Source organism: Prionailurus bengalensis, chromosome B4 (genome assembly GCF_016509475.1).
Source record: "Prionailurus bengalensis isolate Pbe53 chromosome B4, Fcat_Pben_1.1_paternal_pri, whole genome shotgun sequence".
Lineage (NCBI taxonomy): Eukaryota > Metazoa > Chordata > Mammalia > Carnivora > Felidae > Prionailurus > Prionailurus bengalensis.
Genome location: NC_057358.1, coordinates 78,546,251 through 78,557,292, shown reverse-complemented (window position 1 = coordinate 78,557,292; position 11,042 = coordinate 78,546,251). Strand labels below are relative to the sequence as shown.

General features: G+C 53.9%; 1 protein-coding gene across 1 annotated transcript; it reads right to left on the bottom strand.

Annotated features, from left to right (window-relative positions):
- On the bottom strand, positions 1 to 6,814 carry LOC122473438 (keratin, type II cuticular Hb6). Its single transcript, XM_043564004.1, has 9 exons — positions 6,379 to 6,814; positions 5,427 to 5,635; positions 4,606 to 4,666; positions 3,755 to 3,850; positions 3,374 to 3,538; positions 2,987 to 3,112; positions 2,513 to 2,733; positions 878 to 909; positions 1 to 746 (listed from the first exon to the last, which is right to left on the bottom strand). Exons 1-9 carry the CDS (start codon positions 6,745 to 6,747, stop codon positions 586 to 588), a joined length of 1,440 nt encoding a protein of 479 aa, XP_043419939.1. The 5' UTR covers positions 6,748 to 6,814; the 3' UTR covers positions 1 to 585.
- Positions 6,815 to 11,042: the final 4,228 nt, after the last annotated feature.

The window sequence follows — 11,042 nt, the reverse complement described above, 5'->3', positions numbered from 1 at the left end:
TTTGATACGCTACAGTTAGTTTATTGGAAACACAGAGTGAAACGAAGACAAAGGGGCTGGCAGTTACGTCGCTGGGTTTTCAGAAGCTTCTGCAGGCAGCCCTGCAAGGAGATGCTCTTCCCTCCCACAGCCATGGGCCTCACAGAGTTACAGGAAAACCACCGTCAGTGTTCCCCACCTCCCTTCCACAGGATCCAGCGCACTGGCAGATTCCCAGGAAGTGGAGACAGGGAGAGTCTAGGGCCTGCCCTGTCCCGCAAGCTTAGGTGAGGGAGTCGGGCAGGACGAATGAATCCAGCAAACAACACAAAAGGCAGAAGAAAGGATGAATCCTCAAGATGATAAATCCACTACTAGTTAAGACTACGGAAAGAGGCCAAGGTGCCGCCCCAGGTGCACAGGGCTCAGGGCGCCCGGGGGGTGGCGCACAGAGGGAGCACCCAGGGAGGACGTGCCGAGGGTGCACACCTGGCGACTGGTTGTTGGGGGCGGGCAGCTGGCGGTCGTGGGGCAGCGGTGGGGCGATTGGGGTCAGGCCGGGCGGAGGGGGACGTGGCTGCGCGCTGGCAGGGACGCTGCGGCCTCTTAGCACTTCTTACAGCCCACACTGCAGGCCCCGCACGAGTTGGTGCCCACCACCACGTTACCGCTGCAGGGGGCGCTGCAGACGCGGCTGGTGACAGCAGGGGCAGCACCTGAGGCGCAGAGATCGCCACAGACGACGCCACCGCGGGAGCTGCTGACACCTGCATGGGAGGGGGAGGAGAACGCATCAGGCACAGCCACGGCCAGGCTGCTTGGGGGTCGAGAACACGCCCCTCCCAGAAGGCTTGGGGCCCCCCTGACGGGAGCAGACGGGAAGGGAAGAGCTACTTACAGACATTCACAGCGCCGACGCCCTCGCACAGCCTGTTGGGAAAGGAAAAGAGAGAGGTCGGTGCCATGAGCCAGAGGCGACAGGGAGGTCCGTGCCCTCCTTCTGGGCACTTGTTTTGGGGAAGGGGCTATAAACGCACCAATCGGGAAGCCCAGCCGCCACAAGGGCTCTGGAGACAGAATGCCCAGTGCGCCTGGCTGGCTAGCAACCTCAGATTTGCCCTGCCCTCCAATCCACCTGGCTCCTGATCGGGAGTATCTACTCCTAGATCCCCTGTGAGGGTGGAATCCAGGGACCTGCGTAAGGGCTCCGTGCCTGCCACGTGGTGAGCAGTTCAGACCTGTCGGCTGCTATGATTGCTGTTGGTTCCGATTGACTTGTAAACGCATTCGAGGAAGTGCAGATTTAAATTCCTAAATCTGGTCTGACTGCGGTCACTAGAACGTGGGCCTCAAGAGGGCAGAACATTTTGTCTTGTCTTTTCCCCACTGAAGAATCGACAGTGCCTAACAGTGTTCGGCCAATAAACAACTGTCGCATGAATGAATGGGATTTTAGGGCCCATTTAGAACAGGCTGTCTCCATGAGTTCCTTCATTTGACAGGTGGAGAAAGCGAGGCCCAGGGAGAGGAAATAACCGGTGATAGAGGCAGGGCTATAATTTGGGCCACCTAACTCCACTCAACCCTCATTCCCTTCCCACACAACGCGACTCCTTAAGGGAAGGGAACGGGAGTCCCTGTGGTTGCACCATGGCAAAGGGTTGACAAAGTCAGCTTCAGGTGTGGGGAGAATTTGCAGTCCACCACCTACTCACCCCATGCCCAGGGTTCATAGAGGACCCACACCAACGCTTCTGAGTTCCCCGCCCCCATGAGCCCTATGTGGTGGAGGGCTGGACTTCTCACTTTCCAAAGCTAACTCTAGGCCTTCCAAACTCAATCTTGAGATACTCTTCGCTGTGGAATTGTCCGCTAATGAAACTTCCCTGACCAACCGAGGGGCAACATTCTAGGAGTGTTGTATACATAGGAGATGGTCAGCTGCCCTCCAGCCCTGCCACCTCCAACACTAGCAAAAAGCAAAAATGCCCAGAGCAGGACACCGCTGCCTCAAGGGACAGGCCCCTGCTATCTGTCCACTTTCCGCCCCACCTACTGCAATGGACCACCACTTAGGGCGGCCCACTGTGCTTACAATACATAACTGTGAGTTGATAAAATCCCCCATTGAGTCAGTCATTACAGGATAAATATGAACTCCTGAATGGGGCCAAGGCCAGCCTTGAGACAAAAGCTAGATGCTGGATTATGTGCAACCAAGGCCAGGAGGGGAAAGACAAGTTCAAGAGAGGGTGGCTGAAAGCCCAGACTAGGATTCTCGGGAAAACAATCAGGAGGGCCTGACTCCTGGCTCTGAAAGGCAGATTTGCAAAAATACCAATCTCATATGAGCACATAAGTGGGCATGACTGACTCAAAGGAGGCTAGAAACAAACTAAAAGGACTTTCTCAAATTACCTGTAAAGATGCAGGATGGGGAGATTTGGAAATGGGAGTCCAGTGATGCCAGAGGGCACATGGCACGCTGGGAACCCAGGCAGGGCTGGGAGAGAAAATAGGCTATTGTACCCACCTCTGCTCCTCGCCCTCCAGCAGCCGCCTGTAGGTGGCGATCTCGATGTCCAGGCCCAGCTTGGAGTTCATCACCTCCTGGTACTCCTTGACCAGGCAGGCCATGTCCTGCTTGGCCTTCTGCAGGGCGGCCTCCAGCTCGGCCAGCTTGCAGCGGGCATCGCTCAGGGCCGCCTCGCCCTGCTGCTCAGCCTGGGTCACCGCGGTCTCCAGCTTGGTGTTCTGGGGCCCAGGAGAGAACAAAGTGGGTTATGGTCCTGGGTGTCTCGGTCCATTTCCCTCATGTGCCCAGTCTCTCCCCTCCCCCAGCTGGGGACACCCCAAGAACAAGCCTCTCCCCTTCATTAACGGAGTCCCCCTGAGGAACCACAACCAGGGACATGAGTCCTGAAAATGGGCTGGATCATGAATGGTGAGAGCCAGTCGGGGCACACACTGCCTGTGTGGCCCTGGGGAGGCCCCAGGCGACCCGTACCTGACACTTGGCATTCTCGACCTCGGCGGTCAGCCTCTGGATCATGCGGTTCAGCTCGTTGATCTCCTCCTTGGTGCGGCGCAGGGTCTCCCCGTGCCGGATCACCGTGGCCTTCATCTCCTCGCACTGGGGGGAAGCAGAGGTGCTCCTGAGCTCAGGATGCAGTTTCCCTCCCATTCAGACACCACAGATGGTCAGGAGGTTGTACAGTGCTCAGCCTGTGCAACTATACATGGCAGCCCTGCCCAGAGATTATAACTTGAGAGCTGTGTGCCATTCTGTTACTATCCCATGGGATGAGAAACTCCAGACAAAAGAGGCCTTTTTAATAAATACTTGGCTTCCCTCGTGCTGTCATGTCTGAGACAGGTGTCCTGTGCCCCTCACCTTGCTGCGGTACCAGGACTCAGCCTCAGCCCGGCTGCGGCTGGCGATGTCGTCGTACTGAGCCTTGATCTCGGCCACAATGCAGTCCATGTTCAGGTCCCGGCTGTTGTCCATCTTGACGATGACCGAGGTGTCTGAGATGTGGGCATTGAGAACGCGGATCTCCTGCAGATGGTGGGGAACGTGTTTATGCCCCAGCCTCACCCACAACACTGTGGACCCAGTCATCTCAGCCCTTACCTGGTCTCTACCCCAGCTCCCACTACAGCCTCATGGACTGCAGCCCCCACCCAACCCAAATCCATGGCCAACTCAGTCCCAGGCCCCAGCCCCCTCTTCTAGGCTGGCTGCTTCTTTTCGACCTGGACCACGGCCCCTCACCTCCTCATACAGGCGCCGCAGGAAGTTGATCTCCTCGATCAGGGCTTCCGCGTTGGCCTCCAGATCTGACTTGCGGAGGTAGGCACAGTCCACATCCTGGAAAAATGGGGTGTCTGTGAGCTCAGAGGACCCCGGTGCTCATTACCCCAAACACTCCCCTCTCTTCTCTCCCATTCGTGGAGGCCAAGGGAAAGGACTCCCACTGTTCTATTCCCATGCCGTCGCCATACTTTCTGACCTGCCTGGGGTGGGCTTTGCAACCTCCTGCCCTTCTGAGAACAAACCTCTTTGTGCCTGAGATGGGCCGCCAGCCTTTCTCTCCTCTTATGGTCCCAGCTCTGCTTCTTACCCTCCCTATCCCAACAAACCTGCCAGACTGACTCCCTGCTCGCCACCTCGACCCCTCCCTGTCCCCTGGCAGTCCTCCAAGACCACCTGGTCACTCCGGGTTCAGCTCCATCCTCCCCAATACCCCAGGGACTGGGCCCCTCCTGTTGGTCAGACTTGCCCCAGTGCTAGACAGGACGCTGTCCCTCAACAGAGAGACTGGAGCTGCCCTGCCTCCATGGGGTCCCCGCCAGAGACCACAAGTTCTAAAGCACAGTGGGACATCCGCCGGTCAGCCCAGCCATCCCTTGCCCCAGGGCAGGGTGCTAAGGCACAGTCCAAGGTTCTTGCCCTTCATCGGCAACCTGAGTGAGCCTTCCATGACCTGACCCCTGGGATTTCCCAGCCCGATTGGGCCAGGTCGTGTACCCCACGTGGAGGTTGAGACCCTCTGGGTCTCCCCAGGAAGAGTCTGTCATTCCGAGATCCTTGATGTCTGTGCTTCCGGATCCCACGTCACTCACCTTCTTCAGAGCCACAAATTCATTCTCAGCTGTTGCTCTCAGAGAGACTTCCTCCTCATACCTGAGGCAGAAGAGGGCAGAGAGGGAGGTCAGGGAAGGTCGGGTCTCACCAGAGGCCGTCTCCCTTTCACGTCAGTGGAGGGGGCAGTATTAGTGAGCTCCCAACAGCTGGAACGCAGCAATTCTGCTGTCTCCGTTCTGTCTGGTTAGATCTGGAACGGGTCTAGGATCCTGTCTCGACTTTAAATTGAGGGGTCCAGAGAGCTAAGGTGTGGGACCTCCCAGCCCCGTTCCCACAGCTGCCGTGAGGTCACCTTAGGAGGCACATAAGGACTCAACCCCCGGCCCCATGCTAGGAGAGGACAGTGTCACCTCTGGGGCAAGGCAGCCCCAGCCTCCCCTCATCTGGCTGTCCAACCTGGCTCAGGTGTGGGGGCCTATGACACCCGTCCCCCATCGGCACTCAGCACCCCAGGCAGTGGCACACCCAGGGCCCCGGGGCCTGTCAGTCCCAAACCACCAGACGCTCAGGTGCTACGGGTGGGAAAACTGAGAGGTCAGTCAGCAGGAGGCAGCCAGGGAGCCTGTAGAAGCCTCCTCCCCACGGGGCCTGGGGGACAGCCTCTGAGAAGGGAAGGCTGAGTAGGGGACAGAGAGGTCTCCTCTCTGGGCAAGAGTGGCGCAGCTGAGATGACCCTGCCGCGCAAGTCCCCGGCCTGCATGGCCCCTCGTCCTTCTGGAAAATTCTTCTCAAGTCTAACCCAACGGGCTCTAAGCCAAGTCCATTTCCTGTGCCCAGTGTCACTCCGGGCCGCACTCACTTCTTCTTGTAGCCCTCCAGCACCTCCTGCACGTGGTTGAGCTCCGAGGCCAGCCTCCCGCTGTCGGCCTCCACGCACTCGGCCTCCCGCCTCAGCGTCTCGATGTAGCCCTCGAACAGGGGCTCCAGGTTGCTCTCGCAGCACTTGCGGTTCTGGTAGAACTGCCACTTGGTCTCCAGAAGCTTGTTCTGCTGCTCCAGGAAGCGCACCTGCATTCAGGGTGTGGGGAGGGGTCAGACGGCTCTTGGGGTCCCAAAGCCAATTTGGGGTGGGGCTGGGGTGATTGCTTTGGGGGCAAACTCCCAACCCTGGAGCTCAGCAGACATTGGCAGAGATGGGCAGTGGGAGACAAGGTGACTCCTGGATTTCCCTCCTGTGATCGCTGTCTGGATTTTCTCACTCAGGGATGGGAGCAAGGGGCTGGGCAAGGTCAGCGTCTGCTCTCAGGTAAAGTGAGTTCTCCAGACCTGGTGAGTCCAGGTGGCATGTGTATTCTGGAGGCAGGTAGAGGTCTCCGGTTGGCCTCTGGCTCCCCCTGTCTCAGTGCCCAGCCTGAGTGCTGAGCATGGGTGGGCTACAAGATGGGTGTGATCAAGGACAGCCACCCACTGGCTCACCCTGCGGGCCTCTTCCTATTTCTTGTGTCCATTTTGGTGTCTGTCTGTGTGCATGTTCTGCCCTCTTCCTCTGACAGGCCAGTTCCAAGCCTGTCCTTGTGTCTCCGTGGGGACCTGCCTGTCTGGACAGAGGTTGCATATAATGGCAACACTATCAAATCAGGAGCCTCTGCTCTATATCCTGATGTCCTCGGTCCTCATGTGGCCTGGGTGGGTGTCCATTTCGTCCATCAGAGCGGGAGCTCACCTGGACCTCCTGTCTCCTGCCCCTGACTGTCTTCAGTGCCTAGCCCAGGACCCGAAGGCTCAGGAAGGGTGTGATCAAGGACACCCACCTTGTCGATGAAGGCAGCGAACCTGCTGTTGAGACACTTGATCTGCTCCTTCTCCTCGTGCTTCACGCACTGCGCATTGGGGTCGATCTCCAGGTTGAGGGGCGTGAGGAGACTCTCGTTGACCGACACGCTGGTGATGCAGGGCGGGCTGGGGCCGCACACGCCGCCTGAGCGGTAGCCGAAGGTGCGGCCGCAGGAGCCGGCGCGGAAGCCGCCGCAGACGCTGTGGCTTCCGAAGCCGCCGGTGAGGCCGCGGTAGCAGGAGACGCCGCGGTAGGGGGCGGCAGTGATGCAGCAGCGGCCGGGCCGGGGCCCGCAGGCTGACATGCAGCTGAAGGCGCGGCCAGCACAGTAAGATCCACAAGTCATGGTGATTCTTGGGGCAAGGGAGGCTCTGAGGAGGGAGACGTACTAATGGAGGGTACGGTGACTGAAGTGTTCAGGTCTTGGACATCTTTGGGCCCTTTATATATGCGGGGAGCCTAGTGCGTCCACGAGTTAGGAGCAATTAGACGTCTTTATTGGCTTGGGTTGTTTAGCTGCTTTGGCTCCTCCCTTATGTGCTTAATTGAGGGCCAGATGCGGCCAGATGTTTATGGCCTTTTACCCAAAACTGCACAATGTTTATCTTCAAAAGGCCAACTCACCTCTCTCACACCCTCCCCGTACACTACTTTTACGCATTTGGCGGAACTCTTGGATTCGATGATGGGAAGCAATGACTCAGATTAGAATGGAGGGAGGAGAAAGGCGGGGCTACAGCTCCTGTACCGCCCCATTTCAGGAGGCCGCCACCGCTGTCCGTGGTGCTGATTGGACCAGCCTTGGGACACTGGGAGAAAGTGAGATCTACAGAAGATGATGTGAAATTTGGGGTGCGCTTGGTGGTCTCCCTCACACCGATAGCCCATATCTGCCTGGCCAAAGCCCCAATACCCCCATGCCAGCCCCCAAAGCCCTCACCTACACCTATCAACATATTCTGTCTCTATGACTTTCTCTGTCCCTCTCTCTCTCTCACACACACACACACAACCCACTCACATACTGGCCTTGCCACCCATAATCTCTCTTTCTCTCTCGCACACACACACACATACACATGGACACACACTCATTTGTTCATGTGTACACTCGCCCATCTCAGTTTGCATACAGACCAGTCCTGAGGCCAAAACATGAGACCGTTCTGTCCAGCCTATGCTAAAGAGGAGGCATTCCCTTCCTCAAAATCTTCCATGGGGCCTAAGGGGACACACAGTGGCTCGCTGGCTTCAGGAATGCCCAACTATTTCCAGCAAGGCTCCAAGAAAAGATAAGTATGTCTGGTTTTCATCTCAAACTTCCATTTTCCTCTAGGGCCCAGAAAGCATGGGGTAGACACTACTGTCATGAGCCTGTATAGCATTTCACTCAGAATATAATAGAATCAATCTAGACAGAGCCATCAGTAAGGCATCCAGCCCCCTGCCTCCACCTCCCCCCTCCCAGATCTGTGCTGCTTCCTATGCTATACCAACCCTGTAACCCCCTTCCCTTTACAGCAGTTTGTCAGTAATCTTGGCAGATGTCAAAACAGATCCATGTTGGCGTGTGCCGCCTGTAGTGTGGATAGTGTGGGCCTTGAACCCAACAGGGCTGGATGGACATCAAGGCTCTTCCATGAACAGCTCTGTGTGATCTGGGGGCAAGGCACTTCATTCCTCTGGGAAATATATTAAGTCTTTCCTTCCAGCACTGCCTGGGAAAATTACAGAGATGTCCACGTGCTCATTAAACTCCAGAACACAGTACATATGTGTTTTATTATAATCATTAAGAAGCAGGAGGCTCTGGGGCAGCATTTTTTTCAGAGTTCACATTGTGGCCCACTAATAGAAGCAAATAGAATTTTAATGAAGTAGATTAGAACAAAATCAAGCAGAGTGGAATAGAAAATAGCAGAGTGCATCATATGTAGTAAAAAAAAACATTTTATTTCCTTTTTGTCTCAACTGTATGTGGTGTGTGTATGTGTGTGCTTCATGACTACATAAAATCATTTCTTAATATGATTGAAAATAAAAAGTTTAAATACATTGCCTATCAGTTAAGCACACAGACCCAGATTCCAAACTGCCTAGTTTCAAAGTCCAGCCCTGCCACTTTCTAGCTATGTAACCTCAGGTAATTACTTAACCTCTCTGTACCTCATTTCATGATTTATAAAATGGGGATATTAATATCCACCTCATAAAGCTGTTGTAAGGATTAAAAGAATTAATCCATGTAAAGCATTTAGAACAGAGCCTGACACTCTAATTATGTAATCATATTTGTAGTTGTTATTGCTGCTAATGCTGCTGCTGTAGATATATCAGCAGGTTTGGTAGAATGTACCTACCCACATTCTTAAACCACCAATGTAAAATCCCCACTAATGGTGTCTATCTTAAAGGACTAGTAAAAGGATTAAATTGTACATGAACAATGCTTAACACAGCACCTGGCACATAGCAAGTGCTCAGTAAATGTTATCTACTATTATTATTCTACTATGATTTCAGTCCAAGGAACAGGGAGGACTTGAGACCTTTGGCCATGGTTACTTCTTTTATCCTGGAAGAGAACCCAAAATCAAATGCCCCTCCTTCAATCCCCACTCTAGACCAACTGCCCCCAGGGAAGTCCCAGGGAGGATCTCTCCTCTTCGGCAAAGGGACAATGTCAGCAATCCTTAGGCAACTATACTACTGGATGAAAAGAGGCTTGGACAGTCCCAGAAGTCTGTTATCTATTAATAATTCATAAATTTGTATTTCTAACTTGGCCTTAATAGACCACCAAAAATCCTCAGCCATAAATCAATGACATACTCACTTATCTTGCTTCTTTCCTGATCCTGAAGCCCCCTGATTGGTTAGTAGCCTGCATGAAGTTGAGGGTGGGGGGTATGCCATCCATCCAGGTACAGCGGAACTCCAAAGAGAGCAACAGAAGTCAGATTTTCACTGCAGCTGGACAGATGGAAATTGGAGTTGAGGGAAACGTCCCAGAAGGAGAGCAGGTAGTCGTGGTATCCTAAAAAGGTGCTTGCGTTATATCTCCCATTTAGGGAAGTTTTATATAAAAGAGAAAAACCCTTTATTCTGGAGTAGCCACGGTGTTTACAGAAACAGGGTGAACAAAAAAACTTTCATATCAGGAGATTAGAGGCTCTTCTTATAGTCTAAGTGGATCTTGTTTCAAGGGATACCTGGAAAAAAGGGGCAAATCTGGTGGTTTTAACATTAGGAAGTTCTTGTTCAAGCTTCCCTTCAGTACATCCTTCTCCTGTGAAGAATGTTGTAAGACAGATTCCCCCACATGGATGATGGGTTAGATGAGATAACATCTTGCTGGGGAATTCAGGGTTTCTGTGATGGCTACATCTCTGCCATATGCTGAAGTCTGTCTTAATTTTGGAAAAAGGGAGGAAGGCACTAAGAGAAAGAAGGAGACATGGATTCTGAAGTTCCCAATCTGACTGGGAAGGCAGACCCACATTTGTGAGAAAGGCTGGAAGTCTGAAGAGGGCTCCTTTTCAGCTGTATCATCAGATGCTCAGAAATGCAATGTCTACTGAGACTGCCTATTTTTTTTTATGTTTTAATGTTTATTTTTGAGAGAGAGACAGAGCATGAGCATGAGCATGAGCATGAGTGGAGGAAGGGTAGAGAGAGACACACAGAATCCAAAGCACCTCCAAGCTCTGAGCTGTCAGCACAGAGCCCGAAGCAGGGCTCGAACCCATGAACCATGAGATCATGACCTGAGCCAAAGTCGGATGCTTAACCAACTGAGCCACCCAGGTGCCACTGACAGTGCCCATTCTGGGGCAACGTAGAATGCAGCCAATCTGATGCAAAAGGTAAGAAAGGCCCCCTGGAAAGGGTGACAACAGATGCCAGTAAAGAGGCAGTTGGGGCAGTATTGGTGTAAAAAGTGTGCATGGAGGTTTTCAGAGAGTGGACAGTAGGGAAACTTGGAGGACCTTGTGGGAGAGGCAGAGATAGTGAGATGCTGTGACAGAGCCCACTGAGGTAGAGCCCTCAGAAGTAGGGCTAGTCGCATCTCTGGGATTCTGCTTCAAAACTACAAGGTGGGAGGCAGCCTGTAGGTTCCACATCTGGAGGATACCAAAACATCTGCATACCAGGCTTGCAGGTATCTAAGGGGCTGTGCCCTTTCTCACCTTGCAGCTCATACTTTCTGTTCACAGAAAGCAGGTGCAGGCCAAGTTTCAGTGAGGGGAGTTGAGGGGTGAAGGAATGGCTGTTTACATAACACTCAGGCTGTATACGAGGGAGTTGACCCTAGGCCAGCCAGCAGGCAGGATGACTGGATTAATGAGTTGAGAGGCCCAAGTCAGAGTCCTGCCTTCTCAGCCAAGTCAGCCTGGGACAGTGGCCAATTATCCATTAGAATTCACCAGAGGAAGGCGGGGCCAAAGGCTCTTGTGGACTGCCTGGGGGAATGGGGAAATGAAGACTGACTCAGGAACTCTGCCCTTGATGAAATCCATCCCACTAAGCAGGCTGAACCCCTGCATCTCCTCAAGCCCTTCCCTCATCTCTCCCAGTCTCCCCTCCCTCCCATACCCTTCACCCCCAGATGGTCTATGTCCTTCCAAGTAGCCCTAGAGA